This window comes from Onychomys torridus, chromosome 20 (genome assembly GCF_903995425.1).
Source record: "Onychomys torridus chromosome 20, mOncTor1.1, whole genome shotgun sequence".
Classification (NCBI taxonomy): Eukaryota; Metazoa; Chordata; class Mammalia; order Rodentia; family Cricetidae; genus Onychomys; species Onychomys torridus.
The window spans coordinates 13,917,870-13,943,207 of NC_050462.1; the positions used below are offsets into that span (position 1 = coordinate 13,917,870).

The 25,338-nt window shown below is 46.6% G+C and overlaps 1 protein-coding gene across 3 annotated transcripts in view; it reads left to right on the forward strand.

Annotated features, from left to right (window-relative positions):
• The first annotated feature begins 23,435 nt into the window (after nt 1-23,435).
• Nucleotides 23,436-25,338, forward strand: part of Ntn4 (netrin 4) — a 108,174-nt gene continuing 106,271 nt past the window's right edge. For all 3 annotated transcript variants that reach the window (XM_036169802.1, XM_036169805.1, XM_036169804.1), the window contains exon 1: nt 23,436-23,952. In XM_036169802.1, coding sequence (XP_036025695.1) covers nt 23,898-23,952 — 55 coding nt within the window. In that variant the 5' untranslated portion in view covers nt 23,436-23,897. The remainder of the gene's footprint in view (nt 23,953-25,338) is intronic.

Here is a 25,338-nt window from a genome sequence, read left to right on the forward strand (position 1 = left end):
TCTTCCCAAAGTCACTGTGGTAGTGAGTGGGTGTTACAGTTTGGATCTGAAATGCCCTGTAAAACTTGTATGTTGAACACTCAGTCCCCAGTGCAGCAGTATTGGGAGACAGAGTGTTGGCGTTAGAGCATATGGTCACTGGCCTTATGCGTGGATCAGTCCACATATAGATTCATAATTGGGTCCTGGAAAAGGCTGAAAACTTCAGTAGTAAGTTTTTGGAGGAAGGTTATTGAGGGCATGATCTTGAAGGGTACATTTTGTCCCCAGCAACTTCTCCCTCTCTCTCTTTTCTCTTCCTGGCCACCATGGCACAAGTGACTTTGTTCTACCTCGTGCTCCCTGCCATGATGTTCAGTCTCACCACAGGCCCAAAGCATGAAGCTCAGTGGCCGTGGAGTGAAGGCTCGGAAACCGTGAGTCCAGAGAAAGCACTCCTGCGGTGGGGATTGTCTCAGATGGTTTTCACTGCAGTGACAACTGACTGATACAGATTCTATCTAAAGGTAGGGCATGTGCGTTTTCTCCATCTCATTTTACAACGTGATCAATAACCTTTCGATTCATTTTTGTTTCAGCAATTGAAATGTCTGGTTAAAAGAGCAAGTTATGATAGGTGGTATTCTATCACAGCATACAAAGGTGTTGTATCTAGAAGATAAAAAAAATATTAGTACCATCAGTTATCACATACTTGGTACAGGAACTAAAGAGCCAATAAAATTCCAATATTGAAATTTTTTATAGTCCAATAAGCCAAGAGAAAGAGAGAGATTCCACTCTACTTGATAGAAAAAAAATAGTCATTAACTTTTATTAAATGCTTACTAGGAGCCAAGCATTATTCTAAATGCTTTGATTAATAGTATTTAATCTTACAACAATCTGAAAAGACACTTCTATTATCCTCATTTTACGAGTGAGCTTAAATGGGAGGCAACATGCTCACCCCGTCTCTCTTGAGTTATCTGTGGCTTTTCCGGATCTTTGGTGCTTCTGGTTTTCCATTGGAGAGTGATCTAGAAACTTCTGTTTCTGGTAAAGACGGTTGAGGCGTCTGACTTCGAAATGGTTTGAAGGATAACGCTTCTTCAAAGCAGAAGAAGAAACAGAACAGAGCTCTGGAGGCCTTCGTGTCCAGTTGCCACTGACTAGCCCACAGCAGAGTTTAAGGGGAAGACTATGGCCTGTTTGTGGCCGTCCTCCTCCTCTGGCTTAACCGTTCTTACTGTGGTGTCAACGTAACCTCAGACTAGGTGATTTCTACACAACACGGATCTATCTCTTACAGTTCCTGGGAGTCTAAGACGCCGGTGCCAGCGGATGCCAGCGGATGCCAGCGGATGCCAGCGGATGCCAGCGGATGCCAGCGGATGCCAGCGGATGCCAGCGGATGCCAGTGGATGCCAGCGGATGCCAGCGGATGCCAGCGGATGGAGTCATTGTCTGGTGAGGGCCAGCTCTCTGCTTCAAAGATGACACTTTCCCACAGTGTCCTTGGGTGACAGAAGTGGGGAAAATGGAAACCAGGTTTCCCCTGTCCTTCTGTAAGGGCGCTAATCCCATTCAGAAAGTGAATGGGATTCGCCTCATAGTTACATCACCTTGGACATTAGATTTTGGTCATGAACTTTTGAGAAACCCAGGCATCCATAGAATAATGGTTTCTTCTGAGGTGATCTTGCGCAAGTTCACTTCCAAGGATGTGTCTTAGGGTGCACAGGGAATATCCCTGCCTTGTTTGTGCTCCCGAGGAGGGAGGGAAGAGATCATTGTGAGAGGGAACAGAGAACAGCTAAAAACGCTTCTGCCTATCCCCACCCAGCATTCCCATTACCTATTTGATGATTCTGTTTGTATGGTGGTGAAGACAGACCTCTGTCAGTATCTTCTAAGCATCTGAGAACTTTCTAGAACAAATGTACTTGCATGAGAACCGACCTCCAGGCCCACCCAAGCTGTAATGGTGAGGTCACTTGTAGCCCTCGTCCTAGGTCTTTCCTGATGCGTCACCAAGGCTGTCTGTGAGCCACACCCACAAAAACAACTTGGAGACAGATTTTTTCCTTAACCACTGATGGCATCGGTGGGCTGGGGTATTTTTAACTGGGTCACATAGCTATCTAATTTATCATCCCTCCTCTACATTCAACAGATATTTACTGAGAATTTATCCTCAGCACCCTGTCTAATAGTGCCTGATGGGTGAATTAATCCTAGTGGATTATCCTTGGTCACATCTTAGTATCAGCAAGCCTCATGCCTTATTCACTGCCTGGGAAGACTGCTTTAAACCATCTTTCCAAGCCTTTCTTCGCCTTGTGACTGTTGGCCTCTCTGTTTAGCTCTTGTGCTAATGTTATCACTAGCAAATATCTCAGAGCATCCAAACTTCATCCCTCTCTACCTTGATTTGTACTCTGGCTCCATCCTATAATGGAGTTGCGTATTTGCACACTCTACGAGAAGTCCCTTTGTGGTGTTATCTCCTGTGAGGACTAGGTCTGTGCTATCCAGTTCTGAATTAATGAGTAATGAAACAGCGCACATGTCTGTCAGAGTGTGTGTGTGTGTGTGTGTGTGTGTGTCTAAGCTTTAGATGTGTGGCTACAAATACAGACTGCTGGACTCCTTGCCAATCTCAGTTATGACCGATGGACTGCCTTTCTGAACAGAGATTTATAGTTTTACTCTGAAAACGTTAATTTTGACACAGAATGGACATGGGATGAAAGTTTTCTTTCTTTATTGTACATTTATTTATCTGGGAGGGGTGTTTTACATGTAGAAGTTGGAGGCCAACTTGGAGAGTTAGTTCTCTCTTTTCATACAGCATTGAACTCAGATCTTCAGTCTTGGCCACAATCAAACTTACCCAATGCACCATCTCTCCAGCCCAGAATGAAAGTTATAAAAGTTATATAGCCGGGCAGTGGTGGCGCACGCCTTTAATCCCAGCACTCGGGAGGCAGAGGCAGGCGGATCTTTGTGAGTTCGAGGCCAGGCTGGTCTACAGAGCAAGATCCAAGAAAGGCGCAAAGCTACACAGAGAAACCCTGTCTCCAAAAACCAACCAACCAAACAAAAAACCAACTCAAGCGATTGTGTGGACTGACACCTGAATCCTATCGATGCGCAACACTGGGAGCTGCGTAGAAACAAGCACGATTTTAAATTTACCTCACAAGACAATATGAGAAACCAGAAGTCCTGCCAGTACTGTGACTTCTCCAAACACACTCCATGTTCTAGCCAATGTATTTAGGAAAGAAAAACAAACATGTTTTAAGACATCTTTAAAGAGTCTTTGTAGACTAGAAAAGGCAAATACTTAATTACACATGATACTGTTCATACAGAAAAAAAATCAAGACAGGATAGGTGATTAGAACTAAAATTTTAGGTGGTTGCTAGATGTAAGATGAATGTACAAAATCCAATAATTTCCGTATACCAAGAACAGAACTACTTTTTAAAAGATGCCTTTCGGAGGTGGTGAGATGGTTCTCAGTGGAGAAAGGTGCTTGCGGCCAAGCATGGCAAGCTAAGTTTGAACCCTGGAACCCACACAGTGGGAGGCAAGAACTGACTCTTGTAACCTCCTTGGGCACATTATAGCATACCCCTTCCTGACACAAAATAAATAAATAACTATAGAATTAAACATACATTGTCCATGAAAAAGAAACCCAAAGTAGGTCTACAGCCAATCGAATGAGACGTTGGTACTATTTTTATGAAGAAAATTAGATACAACTACTGAGATGTTTTAGAGAGGACCTAATGGCATGCTCAGAAATGTGTAAATTCAGTTTCCTAAGCACATAAGCCCACCTGAAACTAACCGCAAATACAGTACAATGCCATTTCAACCTGACCCATGGGAATAGGTGGAAAGGAAATGATCTGTTGATGTGGGAAGTGAATCTTGAGTTCTTTGGAGAGCCTCGTAGGATTTATGGTATCTCTTGTAGAAAGTTATTCCTTGTTAATTCTGTTACAAAATGGATGAACAAAATGTTAAGATATACTTTGTGAAGCTGGGTGGTGGTGGCGCACGCCTTTAATCCCAGCACTCGGGAGGCAGAGGCAGGCAGATCTCTGTGAGTTCAAGGCCAGGCTGGGCTACAGAGTGAGTTCCAGGAAAGGCACAAAGCTACACAGAGAAACCCTGTCTTGAAAAACAAACAAACAAAAAACAGACAAAAAGATATACTTTGCATAAACAAACAAACAAATAAAATTTTGCTTATCAAGATTTGGAATATTTATGCCAACATGGGAAAATTAATGTGATTTCTTGGCAAAGCAATTACTCTCTCAGGAACAAGACATCATTCTCCATCCAGGATTTGGAAGGGAAAGTCTTGAATCCCTGCCCAGTGCCCAGTATGGATATGGGCATCAGGCTTCCAGATCTACCAAAGAATGTCGTCAGGGTTCAAACTGCCAGACATAAGAGCATCCAGTGGTATCTGAGTGACGGAACCTCACCCAGAGACTCCTTGTTAAAGTGTAACAGGCATGCCACCTGTCCCTTGAGAGGCCAATAAGTGATCTTTGACCAGGGATGGAGTTAAAAAGTAAACCCATGCCTCACGCTTCGGCATTGTTATAGCTGAAGGGCTTGGAACACCTGATGTGATATGAGTGTGCAGTCGGTGTTTGCCCTGGAGATTCACTCACTGTTTACGTTTTGACGGCAGCACACACTTGCTATGAAAAAGGTTTTCCAAATCGCCGGATTGCTTTTGAACAGCTTTTAACAGCTGTTAAAACTGTCACACTATACAACCAGACAAGCCTCTATTAACGCCAACAACGCTGAGGCTTTGGTATTTTAGAATACACAGAGGACACAAAATAAAAAGCTATAAATGCTCTAAGGGTCTTATTATTATTTTCCTATTATGAATTATCAAGAGCCCAGATAAAAAATCTTTGGTGCATGAGATTGGCATGCAGGTGTCATATAGAATCTAGGAGAAACCAACTGCTGATGTGATTCACCCTTTGACCCCTCTGGTCCTCGAACACGTCCTTCTCCTTGTTGGAAACAGTCATCAGGCAACAACTGACAATTTAATGGATGCGTCTGGCAATCTGTTCCGTATTTTAAGTGCAAAGTGGGTTTTATTTCCTTTTTCTCGCCTTGTTCACTGGCTAGTAAGTGTCCTTTGAAAAGGATGGCCAGAATAAAGCTGTATATGGCCTAAGCAGATTGATCAGTTTGGTCCACTTGAGCATTCTAGAACGATCCATCCCACAACAGTGTAATAAAGCCTATTCTTCTCAAACTCTCAGGGAAATACAGCAAGATAGACCATGCGAAGGAACAGGAAACATACAGAACTTATTCTGAGACCACAAATAGAGTTAAACCATAAACAAATTTTGAAAATAGCTGGAGGATCCTCAAATATCTGAAAATTAACACAAAACACAGCGTGCTGCTGAGTAGCTCTTGAGCTACGAGAAAAGTCTCAAGAACAACAAAAATATTTTGAGTTAGCTGAACATGACGGCTCATGCCTGTAATGCCAGCCTTCTGGAGGCTGAAGCAAGAAGATCTCAGTCTTAGTCAGGGTTTCTATCGCTGTGACGAAACACCATGACCAAAAGGCAAGTAGGGAGGAAAGGGTTTGTTTGGCTCACACTTGCACATTGCTGTTCATCACTGAGGAAGTCAGGACAGGAACTCAAGCAGGGCAGGATCCTGGAGACAGGAGCTGATGCAAAGGCCATGGAGTGGTGCTGCTTACTGGCTTGCTTTTCATGGCTTGCTCAGCCCACCTAGCTATAGAACCCAGGACCAGCAGCCCAGGGGATGGCACCACCCACCATGGGCTGGGCCCTCCCCCACTGATCACTAGATGAGAAAATGCCTTAGAGCTGGATATTATGGAGACATTTCCTCAGCTGAGGCGCCTTCCTCTGATGACTCCATCTTGTGTCAAGTTGACACACAAAACCAGCCAGTACAACCTTCATGAGTTCCAGACCAGCCTGGGATACAGAATAAGACCCTGTCTCAAAAATAAATTAGTTAAGTTAAATGAAAATACAAGTACAACTTAAAGTTTGTGGAACATAACAAAAGCAGTCATCAGAGGGAAACAGAGCATTGGGTGCTTACTTTAGAGCCGTGGATCTCACCCTTCCTGATGCTGCGACCCTTTAACACAGTTCCTCATGCTGGGGTGACCCCAACCATAACGTTATTTTCATTGCTGCTTCATAACTGTGATTTTGCTACGGTTATGCAATACTGTAATGTAAGTATCTGATAGGCAACCCCCAAAAGGTCATGACTCCCCAGATTGAGAACCACTGCTTTAGAACTATAGGTACCCGGCCTCCCCTGCAAGTCAGGAAATTTTACTTTCAGAGGTCAATGAAAGGGAGGGATAAGACTAGTTAGCAAGCACAGGAAAAAAAAGTTCTGCTTCAACTATAATTCAATTAAGTGGATAAAAATATCATTTTTCTCACACTGAGTTAGGGAAGATATGTTAAATTTATTATTTATTTTTATTTCGAATACATTGGTGTTTTAGCCAGGGGTGATGGGTCCCAGGAATTGGAGTTACAGACAGCTGTAAGCTGCCATGTGGGTGCTGGGAAGTGAACCAGGATCCTCTGGAAGAGCAGTCTTAACCACTGAGCCATCTCTCCAGCCCCTATTTTAAAGCAAAATAATTATGCTGATATGGATAAGGTAAAAACAGACACATACGGGTTGGGGATTTAGCTCAGTGGTAGAATACTTGCCTAGCAAGCGCAAGGCCCTGGGTTCGGTCCTCAGCTCTGGGAAAAAAAAAAAAAAAGATAAAAGCAGACACATACATTAGTGGTGACTATACAAATGTATTGGTACAAATACATTTCAATAATCGTGCAAATGTATTGGTAATTCTACAGATTTGCAAAGGTTGTAAAGGGTATAACCTTCTTAGAAATTCTGGAATGTAGCCTAAATGCACCTTGACCTGGTATTTCCACTTCAGTGGATGATCAAGAAACAGTCCCAGACTGAGAAAATACTTAGTTTACACAGCCAGATATTAAAGTATTATTAATAAGCTGAAAATAGCCCAGGTCCAAATAACTACAGTACTAATAAGAATGAGATTCACACATTGGAACAGCAGATAGCCATGAAAAATTGTTCTTAAGACAGTATTTCTCAATCTGTGTGTCTCGACCCCTCTAGGGGCCAAGTCACCCTTTTACAAGGGTCACATATCAGATATTTCCATTATAATTAATAACAGCAGCAAAATTACAGTTATGAAGTAGCAACGAAAATAATTTTATGGTAGGGTGGGGGTCACCACAATGTGAGGAACTGTATTAAAGGGTCGCAGCATCAGGAAGGTTGAGAACCACTGCCTTAAGAGAATTACTACTAACTTAATCATGGGGGGAAGCAGCGTGAAGGAGATAAACCAGAGAAAAGCTTGTTTCTTTGTTTAATGGGTTTTCCTTTCTGTTTCCTTTAAGCCCACGGTGAGCACAGGAGTTTCCGCTCCTGATCTCTGGAGTCTGGATGGGACCTCTCCTCTGACCCCCACTTTGCCATCCATTCTCATCTGGAAAATGAGGGTGACTGAAAGTGTCTTCCCAGGTGACTGTCAGGTCTGAAAGTTAGGTTCGTGGGTACTTAGAGCAGGGCCTGCTGGGTACCAAGGCCTCCTTAAATGCTAGCTATTGTTATGGGTCATAGGGAGGGGAGAAAGTTCTATCAACCGTAGGCACCTGAGGACAGGTTCCCCGAGATTTGCACAGGCGTGGCTCTCCCCAGGACTCTGTTTACTTAATCCCCTAACTGATCTGCCAATGCAAGACTTTAGATACCGATTGCTGGGTATGTTGTGTCCATAAAGGGGCAATTAAATTTTATATACATATAAAGTACACACTGGAAAAACCTAAGTATCTTTGACTCTCTTTGTGTATTTAAAAGTGCTGTGCCCAGAACACCAGGGACAGTGAGGGAACTCAAAGCTGCTGCTGATTGTGGCTACTTATTACCTCAAGACTGCTGGTCCTGATTTGTTTTTTTCAGGGTAAAAGATAACAATCTCTGTCTCCTTTATCCTGTGGGTGGGTGCGAAGCCATAAAATACAATTTTCCGCAGAACAAAATCTCTCCAAGGTCATTAGTAGAGTAGGAAATCCCCTGGTGAATCAGAACTCTTGTCAATATAAAATTTAATATAATTTAAAAAGTGTTAAAATAGCTCCATAGACCTTTGTGATCCAAACCACAGTTCTGGCACTCATAAACATGCCATTCATGCTCCCTGTAAACATTTTTGGGGGGGGTTCGGGGGTTTATTTGGCTCACAGTTCCTGACCACAGTCCATCATTGAGGGAAGCCAAGCCTGAAACTCAAAGCAGGAACCTGGAGGCAGAAACTGAAACAGAGACCACGGAGTGCTGTTTACTGGTTTGCTCCCCATGGCTTGCTCACCCTGCTTTCTTATATAACCTAGGACCGTCTGCCTACGAGTGGCACTGCCCATAGTGGGCTGGGCCGTCCCACAACGGTTGTTAATCAAGAAAATGCTCTACAGGCAAATCTTTGGGAGCATTTTCTCAATCGAAAGCCCCTCTTTCCAAATGATTCTGGGGTGTGTCAAGTTAACGTAAAGCTAACTAACATTGAGGGCCTACAACATTAAAATCTCCCTAAGATATGTGCATTTGAAATGATTACCGATGAGAAAAGGCAGGAAGTGGATGTAGAGGGACGGAATTCAGTCATCACTGAGGAACGTCTCTCCTCCCTATGCGTCCAATACCTAACTGCTCATTACAACAGAAGTCTCTCTACTGTGTTGGAGATGACCTGGGAGCCGCTGCAGGATGGGAGGTAGGCAATGTGAAAGATTTCAGGTTTCAATTCGAAAGCCCACCCCACCTTCCAGGAATTCCTCTTGTTTCATTTGGGGATTTGTTACCTGAGATCGCCCTGGGCAAAAGCATTATGAAGCTAACAAGGATTGAAAGTGTAAGGTACAGGGCTGGAGAGATGGCTCAGCGGTTAAGAGCACTGGCTGCTCCTCCAGAGGTCCTGAGTTCAATCCCCAGCAACCACATGGTGGCTCACAACCATCTGTAATGAGACCTGGTGCCCTCTTCTGGCCTGCAAGCATACATGGAGGCAGACACATGTCCACTTCCATGTGTATTTGTCAGCAAATCAGAGTTGCCCATCTCAACTAAGGAAAAAGTCAAAATATATCGTTTATACTTATTGATTTATGGGCTGGCCTTTTCTGCCACTGAATAAGCAGAGAAAACGATCAGGATGCAAATATTGCATCCTCTCTGCAGAAGCAGCAGCCCTGAATCCCGGAAACATTGTGTCCATGGAGAAACACACAAGCCAGCGACTAACTTGTGATTCCAAAACGAAAGTGGTTCTCTAGCCAGGTGGTGGTGGCGGCGGCGCACGCCTGTAATCCCAGCTCTCAGGAGGCAGAGGCAGGTGGAGCTCTGTGAGTTCGAGGCCAGCCTGGACTACCGAGCTATGGAGAAATCTTGTCTTGAAAAACAAACAAACAAACAAAGAAAATGGTTCTAGCACACTTTATCATTTTATAATCTTTCAGGTATGATCTCACTGGAAATCCACACCCATCCCGGGACTTCGGAGGACTGGTATTCCTTACAGTCACCCACACATGGGCCGAGCCCAGTTATTGGGGGATGGGGGAGTTAGGGCTACCTCTGTTTTCTGAGATTCCTCTACTGCTTACTCCAAAATGTATGGACGCCGCCCCCCCCCCCCCCCCCAATGCTGGCCTCAAACTCACAGAGATCCGCCTGCCTCTGCCTCCTGAGGGATTAAAGGCATGCACCACCACTGCCCGGCTCATTTATTTTTTAAAGATTTATCTATTTTGTATTTTGTATCTATTTTGTATAGTGTTCTGCCTGCATGTACACATGAAGGCCAGAAGAGGGCGCCAGTTCTCATTCCAGGTGGTTGTGAGCCACCATGTGGTTGCTGGGAATTGAACTCAGGACCTCTGGAAGAGCAGCCAGTGCTCTTAACCGCTGAGCCACCTCTCCAGCTCAGGGTTTCTTCTTTCTTCCCCCCCCCACACCCTCCCTTTCAAGTTATGGCTTGGGGTGAGTACCTTGAACGGGAGAGAGAGAGAGGAGCGTGCACCGGCCCACTGAAGGATGGCAAAGCATTTTGAAGAAACACGGGCCTCTGAAAAGAAACCAAGGACAAGCACTTGGAAAAAAGGAAAAAAAGCACGCTGTTCAAGTCCAGGCTCCAGCTTGAGTCTTTGTGTCCTTTGCAAAGTGGCCCATGGGGACAGCAGGCTGTGTGGTGCGACTTCCCACTTCCCAAGCGCAGAGCCCACTGTAACATTTTTAAAGATTCCTGGGGCTGGAGAGACGGCCCAGGCACTAAGAGCACTGTTTCTTGTCCAGATAACAACGTCTGTTATTCCACTTCCAGGGAATCCAACATCCTCTTCTGACCTCTACAGCTACATGACATGTGGGCAAAGCACCCATATGCATAAAAAATAATGAATGAAGAGGAAGAGAAAGAAGAAAATGAAGAGGATAAAGAGGAGGAGAAGGGAGAGGAGGAAGAGGGTGAAGGAGAAAGGAAGAGAAGGAGGAAGAGGAGGAGGAAGATCACTTCTCTCCTGTTTGCAGTAAAAACCAGGATCCATTCAAACATCCCTGAAACAGCAGGAAGTGAGGAAATGGCAAACACTTCCTCCATGAGGAAGAAAGCTTCCACGTTAGAGGGACTAACCATGCACACAGACACCTGCTGCGTGTTCAAGAGCAATAAACATCGGGTTACCTTTGGACTGAGGGGTTCGGTTCCACAAATCCAATGAGAAATCTTTGTGTGGCTAAGCAGAATTCGTGAGTAGAGACGCTCTACAGCAGACCACGTGCAGCGTCGTGGGAAGCGTGGATTCGAAGCATAAAGGAGTGATTCTTACATGAGCCGGAGTGGCTATGGCCTCCGTTTCTCTCACAGCTCATTCACAGGCTTTTCAGAGCGTGTCTGCATGAGTCGGCGTTCATGTGAGCCGAGAGGATGGTGTTAGTGTTTGACATCCTTCAGTGAGCGTCTTCAGACGTTTCTGGGAACTGAATTCCCACCTACGAGGAGGTCTGTTGTGGAAAATTGGGGATTAAAGAAAACTGTAATAATTGGTCTTCTAAATTGCACTGTAATCTTCTGAAATTTCACACCTAAAAAAATTCAGGGAGGTGCTTGTTGGAAACTCCAACACAAGTTTAGAACTGGAGAACAGTTAGATTTGCTTGCTTGTTTGTTTTGAGACATTGCCTCACTATGTGGACCAGGCTGGCCTTGAACTCACAGAGACCTATCTGCCTGCCTCTGCCTCTCAAGTGCTGGGACTAAAGGCGTGGGCACCAGCATGTCCGGCTTATCCTGGGTTATTGAGACCTAAAGGTCAAAGCAAGCTGGAAGTATGGTCTAGCTTGGCCAAAAGCTCGCACAGAGTGTTACACCATCTATCCTGAAATTCCTCCTTTAACACTCTTTCTAGGCTCTCTTTTTTCTAACCCGATACACACTGTTTCTACAGCAGATAAAGCGATATAAATTCCCAACAACCCCAGCAACCTGGCAGCCCATGGTCATCGCTCTGCCTTTTCTTTCCAGTTTCCATGGATCCCATGACTACTCCACACACATCCCCCCAATAATTTATGTGCACTTTCCCAAGCCTCTTCCTTTATTTTATTTATTTTTTGTTTGATACGAGGCCTTACTCTGTAGCCCAGGCTAGCCTTGAACTCAAGGCAATCCTTCTGTCTCCGCTTCACAAGTGCTGAAATTATGGCTATGAGCCACTGCACCCAGGAGTCCTGACTTTACCATCTGGCAAGGCTCATCTGCACCCACCACATAGCGATGCACACCTGCCCAATTGCTGGGTCCAGCTCAAGTCCTCAACCTTGTGTGGCTCTTCTACCCTCCCAAAGCCACAGAGTTCTACCTGGTAATGTCCTACCATACCTGCCTCTCTTCGGATGCCACTTAATGCATTTTAGTGTTGCTGTTGTTGGGGTGTGTGTGTGTGTGAAAGCATGTGGGGGTATATGCACTTGCATACACCTGTATGACTTCATGTGTACTACCTATATGCACGTGACCCAGAGGTCAAAAGAGTGCATTGTAGAAAGAGATGATTGTGAGCCATCGCATGGGCGCTGGGAACTACCCTGGTCCTCTGTAAGGGTAGAAAGAGCTCTTAACCACCGAGCTGTCTCTTTACCCCCCCATTGTATGCTTTTTGAGTAGCCTACTTTAAATTGCTATAATTCTTTCTTTTTTTAAAAAAATTATTTATTTATTATGTATAGTGTTCTGTCTGCATGTTTGCCTGCAGGCCAGAAGAGGGCGCCAGATCTGATTACAGGTGGTTGTGAGCCACCATGTGGTTGCTGGGGATTGAACTCAGAAGCTCTGGAAAAGCAGCCAGATGCTTTTAGCCACTAAACCATCTCTCCAGCCCCGCTATAATTCTTAAATACAGTGTAATTTCAAGAATTGCTGGGGTTGGGGATTTAGCTCAGTGGTAGAGTGCTTGCCTAGCAAGCGCAAGGCCCTGGGTTCGATTCTCAGCTCAAGAAAAAAAAAAAGAATTGCTAAGAGAAAAGATTATCTATAATATTTTGTTATATTGATATCTTTTTCCATGCTTTTTCATTCATCCATCCATTCATTCATTCATTTATTCTTTTTCTTTTTTTTTGTAGTAGGGGTTAAACACATGGGAGACGAGACTTCTACCATGGAACTACACCTTAGTCCTTTGCCTGTTTCTAGGTGTGTTTCCCATCGTTGTAATTAACGCATGAATTCAATATCGTTTCCTGTTTCTATTCAATACAGAGGAGGGATGCATAGCTGAGAATAATGACGTCATGTATGGGTGCCATGAGCAAGCAGAGGGGCAGACAGCTCTTTGGGAAGAGAGGAAGGAAGACATCCCAGCAGTTATTGTCAGGACTGGATTTCCAGGGAGCTGCCAGTCACTAGAGTGGAGGAGACACTGTACAAAGCTCACCATGGGGTGGCAAGGAGCCCATGGCACAAACTGGTCCACCACAGAAAGCTTGAATGCTAAGCCAAGCAGCATGAGTCCATCTGCCAAGGGGCAGGGAGCCACGGAACATGCTAATCCGGGCAAAACACATCGGTGAAATTGCTGACTTTTGATGACATGTGTAGACCCACGTCTTCCTGACATCCAGCCTTCCCTTCTTTTTAATAGAATCCTGACTTGGGCTAAGGGTCCCTGTGTAGTTGGAGTTTTCCTGCCTGGCCCACAGTCAGGACAAATCTCTCTTACCCGCCAGGCCCATAGACGCTAAGACCCAACCAAGTAAACACACAGAAACTTATATTGTTTACAAACTGTATGGCCATGGCAGGCTTCTTGTTATCTACTTCTTCTATCTTAAATTAACCCATTTCTGTTAGTCTACACTTTGCCAGGTGGCTTATGGCTTACCGGTGTCTTTACATGTTGCTTGTCACGGCGGTGGCTGGCGGGGTCTCTCCACCCAGGCTTCCACTTCCCAGAATTCTCTTCTCTCTTGTCCTGCCTATACTTCCTGCCTGGCCACTGGCCAAACAGCATTTTATTTATACAGAGTGATATCCACAGCATCCCTGTGTGTCCAGATGGAGGTCTTAGCTCCTCTTAGGTCCCCAAACTTTCTTTTAGTCTGGAGAAGCTGACTGACCCAGCTCTGTGCAAGTAGACATAAGAAAGTGGGGGAGGCAGCTAGGAAAGCTGAGGTCAGTCAGGCTGGAGAGATGCTCAGAGAGAGCAAAGGCCTGGTGGTCTAAGAATGACACTCCGGACCTAGACAGTAGAAGGAGACAATGAAGGAGAGAACCAGTTCCCAAACATGCTCTAACCTCCATGAGCAAACACACATAAATAAATATAACTATAAAAAAATAGGCCGGGCGGTGGTGGCACATGCCTTTAATCCCAGCACTCGGGAGGCAGAGGCAGGCGGATCTCTGTGAGTTCAAGGCCAGCCTGGTCTACAGAGTGAGATCCAGGAAAGGCACAAAGCTACACAGAGAAACCCTGTCTCGAAAAACAAACAAACAAACAAACAAAGAAACAAAAAAAGATTGAGGCTGTAGAGATGCCTTAGAGCAGTGGTTCTCAGCCTTCCTAATGCTTTGACCTTTTAATACAGCTCCTCATGCTATGGTGACCCCCCCAACGTAACATTATTTCCTTGCTACTTCATAACTGTCATTTTGCCGCTGTTATGAATCATAATCTAAGTATCTGATATGCAGCATATCTGATACATGACCCCTGGGAAAGAGTCACTGGATCCCCAAAGGGCTTGGGACCCACAGGTTGAGAACCACTGCCTTAGAGGTTAAAGCACTAGCTGCTTTTCCAGAGGACCTGGATTTGATTCCCAGCACCCACATGGTGGTTCACAACCATCTGTGACTCCAATTCCAGGGGATCCGACATCTTCTGGTCTCTGAGGGCAGCAGGCACACATGTGGTCAAATGCCTGTATAAATATATTTCTTTTAGGAGTCAATTGGCATACACCATTTCTTCTTCTCTTTTTCCTTTTATCTTGCATAAAATAGGGTCACTCCCTGTGTATGGGCAGCCATACTGTGCCCATGAGGAAGAAAGCCATCCAAATCCGATGACTTCTTTGAACAGAGACACTGCTCGACTGTTTGCTTCCTGACTTCTCATCCTTTGAGGAAAAATCAACCCCAATTTTGCTAAGATAAACAGCTTAGTCCCCCATTCATGCAACTAAATGCCATTCTATCAAATATCGTAGTGTGTCCATTTGGGAGGGAGAGTCACAATGGAACATAGAGTATTAAAATGTCTGAGAAATCCCATTTAACTTACTTTGGCTTAATTAAAATGACCTGACTACTGAATTATTCTTCCACAGAACAAACATGTAGACCATCTTGCTGAATCTGAGTGTTCTGTAGACACCTTTTTCATTTCAACCAAGGCTTAGAGAAAACTGACTCTCTCTTCACCATCCCCAGCTAGCTGCAGCAGCCTGACGGGTCAGACCTATGCAATAGCAAGTTCTGCATGTGTGTTTTCAGTGGGCTTGGGTGTTTTCCCCTGTTAGAAACAGAGATTGTCTAGATGATTACCACCATCTTTTCCTGTGCCGCTGTGTATGTTGGGGTTGGGATGCACACAGGAACACATGTGGAGATCTTGGGGTCTTCCTCAACCTCCATACTCTACCTTGTGTTTTTGAGACAGGGTCTCATCACTGAACCCGGAGATCACTGATCTGTGCCGCCATATCTGGTTTTTCTGGGGATCCGAACTCAGGCCTGATACTTTGAACAGCCCACACTTCACCCGCTGAAACCATCTCCCCAGCCTCAGTGGTGATGCTTTATTGGGAAATTATTAATTAGGTAAGTTGATAATACTAGTGGTAAATATTCATAAGCTCCCTCTTGCTGATAATGAGATGGATAAAACTGTAGTTTTATGAAGATGAAAAATTAATCTGTCTACTAAGACAGGCTGCAGGAGAAACACATTGAGGGAGAGAGACGATAGGCTTAGCTTTGAACGTTCAGTGTTGAACTTGACCGGTCTAGGTGGACTTGCCCATAGGCAGCTGGAGATAAAGCCCCAGAGATGAAGGGAGATCTAGGAGAGAGCAAGATAGATGGTGGTTAAACCCACGGGCTCAGTGGGATAAACTGTAAGTGTTAAGGTATGAGACACTCTCTGAGTGTGTTTATCAAAGGGGAAAATGGCGTCTGGTGGTAAACCACTCCACCTCTGGGCTACCCCACCATTCTTTTTTTCAGAGCTGAGGATCAAACCCAGGGCCTTGCACTTGCTAGGCAAGCACTCTACCACTGAGCTAAATCCCCAACCCCGCCCACCATTCTTAAAAGAGGCCATGCAGGGAAAGTTCTGCACAAGAGTTCAAACCCTGACTTCCGATGGGAAAGGCTGCTCAGTCAGTAGAGTGCCCACGGTGATGTCACATAAGGACCTGACTTCAATGCCCAGCGCCCATGTAAAAAGCCCGGTGTGATGGTACACACTTGAACGCTTCTCATGCTGGGGAGACAGAGACGGAAGGATCTTTCGAGCTGCTGGCCTGCCAGCCTAGCCCTAAGTCCCAGGGAGAGATCTTGTCTCAAAAACCAAGGTGGATAGCTGCTGAGGAAGAACACCAAAGTTTGATCTCTGGACTCCGCACACACATGCACACAGCACACCCGTGTCCATGCACACACATGAACACACATATTATATGCAAACACAAAATCCCGACTTGTCCATTTCCTCAACAGTGAGAATGTGGCTCGGTTACTTAGCTCTTCCAATCGCTTCGTTATGGGAGTGGCAGCTTGCCCTAAAGAATCCTCTCTGTTACCAAAGGGCTGACAATAAGTGATGGTCCCATGTTCGGCCTCAAACAAGACATTTATGTCATCCTCTCCAAGACTCCGGGAACGCTGTGAGAGAAAGTGTGGGAAGATTATAAGAGCCAGAAGCTGAAGATGACGTTGTAGGATGTCATATTCTGGGAAGCCCACAGTCATTAAAATCATAGACTCTCAACAATTACAAATAACTTTATTGGGTCTGCAATAACAGTGGGCAAGGATGAAGGACTGGGGTCCTATCCCTCACTACTGAACTATTTCCTAAGAATAGATTCGGGGATAGGAGTCGGTGGAGGCTGCTGAGATGGCTCAGTGGTTAAGAGCTGTTCTTCCAGAGAACCCAGGTTCAATTCCCAGCACCCACATGGCAGCTCACAACTGTCTGTAACTCCACTTCCAGGGGATCCGACATCCTCACACAGACATACATGCAGGCAAAACGCCAATGCACATAAAATAAAAATAAACGGTGAAAGATAGATTGGATAAAAAAGAATATTAGGGAAAGAAGGAGCCAATGCCTCTGTTGTATCTACTGGTAACCCCGCCAGGGTCCAGGGTATATTCTAATCCAACAGTCACACAGATGGCCCTCGTTACTGTGACGATCATTTAATGCCAATTCCTTCAGCCCTCCAGCTGGGGGTTGGCTCCTCCATGCTTTTATCTCCTGTGGAGATCTTCTCATAGAAGGAAAGCCATTTTTAAAATGAAGCCATGGCCACTATTGTCCTTCTCCTATTGAATATCTGTGTAAAACTCAAAAACGAAATTTCGAGTCTGGTCAAGAGTACATGATGGACTTATATTTTTATACGTTGTATTTAACAAGTACAAAATTACGTCTTGTGCTTTTCTGAATATTAATTCACATGATATTCATGACCTCCTTATGAATTAGATAGGCACTGTTACCTGTCTATATAGAAATGCAGGAAGGACACACAAAAAGATCAATAAACTTGTGCACGGTCAAACAGTAAGCTGCAGACCCAGAGACCTCAGACTCCAAGTAGTAGCTGATAGCACACATCTGTAACTCCAGGTTACTCAAGAGGCTGAGGCAGGAGGATTACTAGTTGAAATGTTGAACTTGGGACCATCCTGGATCTCTTAGAGAAATCTTGTCTCAAAATGGAAAAAAAAAAAAAAAAAAAAAAGGAAGGGGGGGGGGGGGGGGGGCTTATGAGGGAGGGAGGGATGTAGCTCCTTGGCAGAGCTCTTTCCTAACGTGAGTGGAGCTAACCGCCGTGGAGAGGAAAATGGCTCACGGCCGACGTGGATGCAGTGCTGTTGGTATTAACTATCTCTGCATTAGCAACAGAAGTGATGTCACTGCCTTACATTTATTTGCTCAGCTCCATTCATGAGTTAGATCACAAGAGGGCACGTGAACAGGTTTTGTGAAGACAGGTACCCATTACCTTCCTGGAAGAGCTGGTGTGTTTTCAAAGGCCCCCTCCTCCCTCGCTGGGGATGAGCAGCCAGGAAGCATGGGAAATAAGAAACAGTGGTTGGCCAGAGGCTCAGATGAAAGCTTCAGGAAATTCCTGAGACGATGTCCTAAGGAGCACCTGCAGGGCAGAGGCCAGGAAGAAAGCAGCCTCGAAGATGATTTCAGTGGGAACATATTCTCCATCCGACCTCCTCCACAAGGTCTCCCAGCTCCTCACAGCCACAGAAGACAGATAAGCAATGAGATTGCCATCTCCAAACCTAGGCCCTAGCACAATTACATTCACTAGGTGTTCACATGTTTGTGATCTAAGTTTGGTGACCTCACCTCTCCTGTCACTTTCTCTTTGAACAGTTCGCTGTGGGTTACAAAACAGACACACATTCACGCAACAAGGGCAGAAGAGATGATGTTTCTTGATCCTTAAAGGAAGGATATAAGAGATAATGAAATAGGACTCTTTTCAAAGACCTCCCCTTCGTTGGCAATGGAGACCAGTGCCACGTGGGTGTAAGAGCTTTATTCAGGAGGTAGATTTTTTTTTTCCATTTAGGAGAAAAAGTTCATTTTAAATATCCTGACAATTTTTTAGTTTTTAACTTTTTTGTTAGTGATGTGTGTGTTTGAGTGAGTGTGTAGGGGGCATACACATCCTGTGCATTTGCCTGTGTTAGTGTATGAGTGTGTTTGAGGGTGTGTGTGGTGGGGCACATATCCTGTGCATTTGCCTGTGTTAGTGTATGAGTGTGTTTGAGGGTGTGTGTGTAGGGGGGTACACATCCTATGCATTTGCCTGTGTTAGTGTATGAGTGTGTTTGAGGGTGTGTGTGTGGGTACACATCCTGTGCATGTGCCTGTGTTAGTGTATGAGTGTGTTTGAATGAGTGTATGTGGGGGTACACATCCTGTGCATTTGCCTGTGTTAGTGTATGAGTGTGTTTGAGGGTGTGTGGGGGGGTACACATCCTGTGCATTTGCCTGTGTTAGTGTATGAGTGTGTTTGAGGGTGTGTGTGGGGGTACACATCCTGTGCATTTGCCTGTGTTAGTGTATGAGTGTGTTTGAGGGTGTGTGTGGGGGTACACATCCTGTGCATTTGCCTGTGTTAGTGTATGAGTGTGTTTGAGGGTGGGTGTGTGGGGGCACACATCCTGTGCATTTGCCTGTGTTAGTGTATGAGTGTGTTTGAGGGTGGGTGTGGGGGCACACATCCTGTGCATTTGCCTGTGTTAGTGTATGAGTGTGTTTAAGTGAGTGTGTGTGTGGGTACACATCCTGTGCATTTGCCTGTGTTAGTGTATGAGTGTGTTTGAGGGTGGGTGTGTGGGGGCACACATCCTGTGCATTTGCCTGTGTTAGTGTATGAGTGTGTTTGAGGGTGTGTGTGTATGTGGGTACACATCCTGTGCATTTGCCTGTGTTAGTGTATGAGTGTGTTTGAGGGTGTGTGTGTGGGGGTACACATCCTGTGCATTTGCCTGTGTTAGTGTATGAGTGTATTGAGGGTGTGTGTGGGGGGGCACACATCCTGTGCATTTACCTGTGTTAGTGTATGAGTGTGTTTGAGGGTGTGTGGGGGCACACATCCTGTGCATTTGCCTGTGTTAGTGTATGAGTGTGTTTGAGGGTGTGTGTGGGGGCACACATCCTGTGCATTTGCCTGTGTTAGTGTATGAGTGTATTGAGGGTGTGTGTGTGGGGGCACACATCCTGTGCATTTGCCTGTGTTAGTGTATGAGTGTGTTTGAGGGTGTGTGTGGGGGTACACATCCTGTGCATTTGCCTGTGTAGACCAGAGCACAATCTTGGGTGCAGTTCCTCACCATCCACTGTTTTGTTTTTTTAAGACAGATCATCTCACTGACCTGGAACTTCCCAGGGAACCCCAGTCCATTTGTCTCCACCTTCTCAGTGCAGGATGACAAACACGTGCCTCTATCTACGCTCAGCATTTCTTTTATGAAACATGGGTTCTGGGGTTAAACTCAGGTCCTCATTACTTTCAAGGCTAGCACTTTTTCAACTGAGCTCTCTTCCAGTTTAGCAATTTGAACCTATGGTTTTTTGTTTGTTTGTTTTTGTCTTTTTAAATACTGAGTGAATGTTTACTATACACACACACACACACGCATGCACCGAATCTTAATGGTCTGTAAGAAATCAACACATACAAAAGATTTTTACCCCAACCATTCTCAGCCCGTGTCACAAAACTGCAGATGTGTTTTTAGGCGACATAAATACAAGCCCTAGACTTATTAAGGACACTAAGTTTTATTTTATCCTCACTGACCACACTTAGAGTTAACTTGCAGGGGCTGAGTGTAAGACAAATTGGAGTATACTAGAAATGGCGAGATCAAGCAGAGTTTTTAAAAACACTTGGAGGAGCTGTTTCAACAATCAAACTTGGCTTCAGAGTCTGGGATCCTTCTCAGGTGGTGTGAGCTTGTCATCCCAGCACTCAGAAGACTAGGTCGGGAGCACAGAGAGTTTGGGGTCAGCCTGGGCTACATCAATAGCGGGTTCCAGACCAGGCCAGCCTGGGCTATTTAAACACACACACACACACACACACACACACACACACACACACACACATACACACACACGCGCGCGCGCGCTGAGAGAGAGAGAACTTAGGTTTTCTTTGTCTAGTTGCAAAGGCCTATATGAAAACAAGTACCACAGTTAAATAAAGTGCTGCCAATAGCATGGATGCCTTTGATTCTCTTGTTTATTGGGGTGCTCAGAAGAAAAATTGCATGGCCTGTGGGCAAAGACTTCATGGTGGAAGCAGGGCCCCTGGTGGGGCGAGAAGTTGGGGCCCAGGGTTCAGTTATTAGGGTTTGTGCCGAGTGTTTATAGAACCGTCTCTTCATAGCCTTGCGATGCCTTATCTCTGCGCAACAGGCCTCAGACTGCTGAGGGCCTTTTACTGGGGAGGGGTAATATTGCTGCTTATGCTTTTGTCTTCATGTCTGGGGTTCTAATTTCAGCATCCTCTTGGTTCCGAGGCTGCCTTGGTTCATCTCTTCTCCTTTAACTGTATCTTGTCCCATTTGAGCTTGTTATTCCAATACCCTGAGCCCCGGAAAGCGCCCTAAGCAGAGACACTGAGCTAGGAAGATTTACAGATGGCCCAGGGGCACTCAGGAGTAAGGTCTTTGGTGTGTGGACTTTTGCCATCCATTTTAGATATTAGAGGCCCTTTTAACATCTTTCCAAGTCACCAGGAAGGTTCTCGATTACATGTGTCAGTTTGTGACATTTGGAAACCTGCTGTGGACATTCTGTGGTTTCTCCAGCCCTCCCTGTAATCCACAGCAATTAGAAAATTCGGAATCAGTTCTTGAAAATCTCACAACAAAATCATAATCAGTAATGTCCTCATGTCCTCACCCCTGAGCAGACTTTCTTGTTGGTCAACTCTTGGGTCCTTTCCTCAAAATGAAAATGTAGTTTGTGACTATGTAGCCTAGACAAGCACTTTTTTTTCTTTATAGACACTCTCTCCTGGAGTCCTGGCTAGCCTCAAACTTGCTTTATAGCTAAAGCCAGCCTTGAAAGCACTGCCCTCCTGCCTCTACTATCAAGTGGGAAAATTACAGATGGGAACCACCACATTGCATCCGAGGAAGGTTCATTAGGATGCTCATGACCCCTCCTTTAGAGCTAGTCCACACATGGAGTATTGCTGTAGAGAGCACACATTCCACTAGAATGCTAGGAATCACTCTTATTTCACTGGTTTTCTCCCCGGTTTCTATTCTTAGCATAGAACAATAGTTTTGAGATAACTCAGTCAAAACACTCGGTGAACATTTATTGCGTGTCTGACAAGTGTCTTCAGTTAAGAATAACCAGCAAAGTAAGGGGAAAAAAACCAAAACACGTAAATCTTGCATAGACTAAGTGTCTAACTGCCATTTTAGGAGCTTGCAATTTTATTAAAGGAGAAAAAAAAAAAAAAAACCATTTACAAAGCACTGGGGAAATTCACAGTATCACTGCAGACAGAAAATGCTTTTGAAATTCATAATCAGACATGGGTTAGCTCTGCCTCAACTTAATATATTGGCTCAGAGATTAATAGTAAATACCGTCTTTCTCCTCCTCTTGGCAAGTGGGCTAATATTTGGGCTAAGGGCCATCAGCCTGTTATAATTTCCCATCGTTTGTTCAATAAAAAGAACAACTGGAGAGGCATTTTAGCGACTTCATCAGGAGCATTATCTGTGCGAGCCAAAGAAGGCGCCAACATTGCCAGGATTTGAAAACTCACAGGGTTTGTTTTCTAATGGCGGCTCCCATGTCGTCTGCCACCTCCAGTTATTGGCCAAAAGAATAATTTTAACGCCTCCCGAGTGGCTTATGCTAACCTCAACTCAGTTCCTCCTGGGAGATAGAAACTTATTTGTCCCCAGCTGGGTCATTACAAATAGCATCTACGTGTGCCACGCCTCCCCCAACCCCCAAGCTCTAACTGCCCCATCTATAATGCTGATGATTTATAAACTGAATGTTATCTGTAAAGCAGTTAATTTTCTGGAAAATATTCAAAGGCACACACAGCATGCTGCAATACAAAATTGCGTTCGACTTAACTTTTGCCAGTTTCCTGGGATGTGTAAGCAGAATTATATTTCCAGAGAAGTTACAGAAGTCCCAGGCTGAAGTGCTACTTAATCTCCTTCCATAAACACCAGCCCTGAGCTACAATTAGCTGCTTTGTGGTTGCTGCTAAATTGCTCCCCATCAGAGATTTCATAACATTATCGTTCCCCTGCACACCATACTCTGAGAAATGCGTGAATACACCGAGGACCCAGGCGTTCTCTTTGTTACATCCCTGCCCTAGACAGGGATATTCTTAAACACCCCATTCCCTGGTTAGGTCTTTCAGACCCTCGAGTTTAGTGAGAAAGATCACCCTTAACACCAGAACGGGTACACCCTCGGCTCCTGTAGGCAGCGGCTGTTGGCTGGGCTGCACCCCGCAAAAGGCGGTAAAGGTTCAGAGGACACTTGGCACTTGGCGCGCTCAGTGCTGGTCCCCCAGGCTGAACTGGGGGGTTCCGAACCCAGACCACGGGGGCTCCCAGGGAAAGAGTGTGGTGGAGTGGAGGGGGTGAAGGCTTGTTTTTGTTTTGTTTTGTTTTGTTTTGTTTTCTGGATGATTTTGGAAAAGTAGTAGCTCTCCTGCTTCGCGGGTTTTTAAGCCCCTTGGCATGCCCTGACCTGATCGGGGAGGGAGTCAACTGCTCTCAGGAATGTTCCTGGAGAAGGTGGGAGACTGCTTCCCAGGAGAGGCCCGTGGGTGCTGGAGGGCACCCGCGAGGTCAGGCGGGGAGATGCGCGCAGCGGGGGCGGCAGGGACCCCTCCCCGGGCGCCGGTGACGACGACCGGACCGCTCGTCTGCACCGCCGGGGCTGTCAAGCGCGGGGGGCGGGCGGGAGGAAGGGGTGGAGGTGCGAGGGGAGGAGGAGGGCTGGCACCGGAGCGCCGCGGTGTCGGTGCAATAAAAATGCATCCCATGGAACTGCCCATGGAGAAGGACGGGACCGAGCCGCGGCGGCCACAGGAGGTGGGAAAAGCGGAGGAGGACGGCCGGGAGGCGGCGGCGGCGGCCGGGAAGTGAAAGGTCTCGCAAAGTTCAGCGTCGGCTGCGGGCGCCGAGCCCCGGGCGAGCGGCTCACCCGCCCTCAGGGCGGCTCTGCGGGCAGCGGCCAGGCCGGCTATGGTCCCGGGGCTCCCGCCGCTCCTGAGCTGCCCGGGCCCCGCCAGGCCGGTGCGCGACGGTCACCCCGCCGCCCGGCGCGGCCCCGGCCGGCGGCTCGGCACCCACGGTGCCCACTGAGCGAGCCTGGCGCCCCGGGAGGAGGAAGAACCACAGAGCCCCGGGTGCTCCCGAGGACCGCTGCCGCTTCATCCCACCCGCTCCCGCCGCTGCCCGGCCATGGGGAGCTGCGCACGGCTGCTGCTGCTCTGGGGCTACTCGGCGGTGGCCGCAGGTGGGTGGTGACGCGGCCGGGCCCCCACCCCTCTCCCCTTGCTCCTGCTCCCCACCCCATCCCACCCCCAAGCTCGGGGACTGGGGGATGTAGGGGACCCCGGACAGGGAGCCCTGAGCTCGGGCTACCGAGGATGAAGCGAGTGGCCATGTTCCGTCTCCTTTGCCCGCGACTCCGCACTTTCAAACACTTGATTTTTTTTTTTTTTTCTCTCTTCTGCAACTGAGATACACATGTCCTTGAATAACCAGATATCCTGGGTACGCCCTGCAGGAGATAGGGAGATCAGTGTTTCTTTCTGGGTTTGGCTTGGGGGGAAAGAAAAAAAAAAAACTGCCTTTGCACTTGGTGAGGGGAACAAAGGACCCAGCTCGCCATCCCCGGGCTCTCCATGGCCTGAGGAGGGACGAGGAGGGGTGGCCCAGAGACCCTGGGCGTGCGTGGGCCGAGACCGCTCTCTCATTTAGAGCGATCGCCACCTTCCCGGATCTCATTCTGTGTACTTGGGAAGCAGGTAGGGCCACCTGGGGTGAGGGTGAGCGCCCTCTTCCCGGGGCGGTAGCTGCAACACAGGAGAACTCGGAGCTGGGGACCATGGGGGGTGATCACTCAGGTGGTGATTGCCCGGAGCTGGCTGACCGCCCCTGGGGAATCGGTACCCTGGCCGAGGCTCTGCAGGAGGTCGGAGGCGGGTCTGCTCTTGGCTCAGTAACTGGACTACTGGCAACCGTCAGATGCCCTCTCCCTCCCACTCCGGTCCTGGCTCTCTTGGACTGCCCTAAGGCCACCGGCTCCAGGCTCGCTGTTTTTGAGTCTTCGAACCCCTCTCGGCTTCTCTGCCTTCCTTCTCGCAGGCCACCTGGCTTTCAGTTGGGCTAAGTACAGCACAGTGGGGCACAGGGTAAAGATGGTGAGGCACCCTGATTTCAACCTCCCTCAGATGGACGTGACTTGCTCCAGAAACCGGAGTGTGGGTTAGAGGAACCGACTGGAAGATTCAGAGCATTGTGGCAGGCATCTCTTTGGTTGGGCGGCTTCCAGTCTCTCCTCGGAGCTGCTGGTTTGAGAGTCCGCATCCTCCATCAGGTGTACCCCCCACCCCCCACCCCCCAGTCCTTCAGGGATCGCCACTGCTTTTGCTCACTGATAACTACTTAGCTTCAAATTATTAGGGTGTGGAAACTTTCTTTCATTATTTTCCCCAAGACTGTGTCAAACGTCTCACTGTTAAAGATCTCTCTCGAGTTCTTCCTGTTCACACTCTTAATTGTGCATTACACACCCACGCTCCCACAACCCCGAAGTGAACTTTTCATAAACTTTCCCCCTTTCAAACCATGTTATGACAAAAACAAAAAACAAAACAAAACAAAAAAACATGGGAGC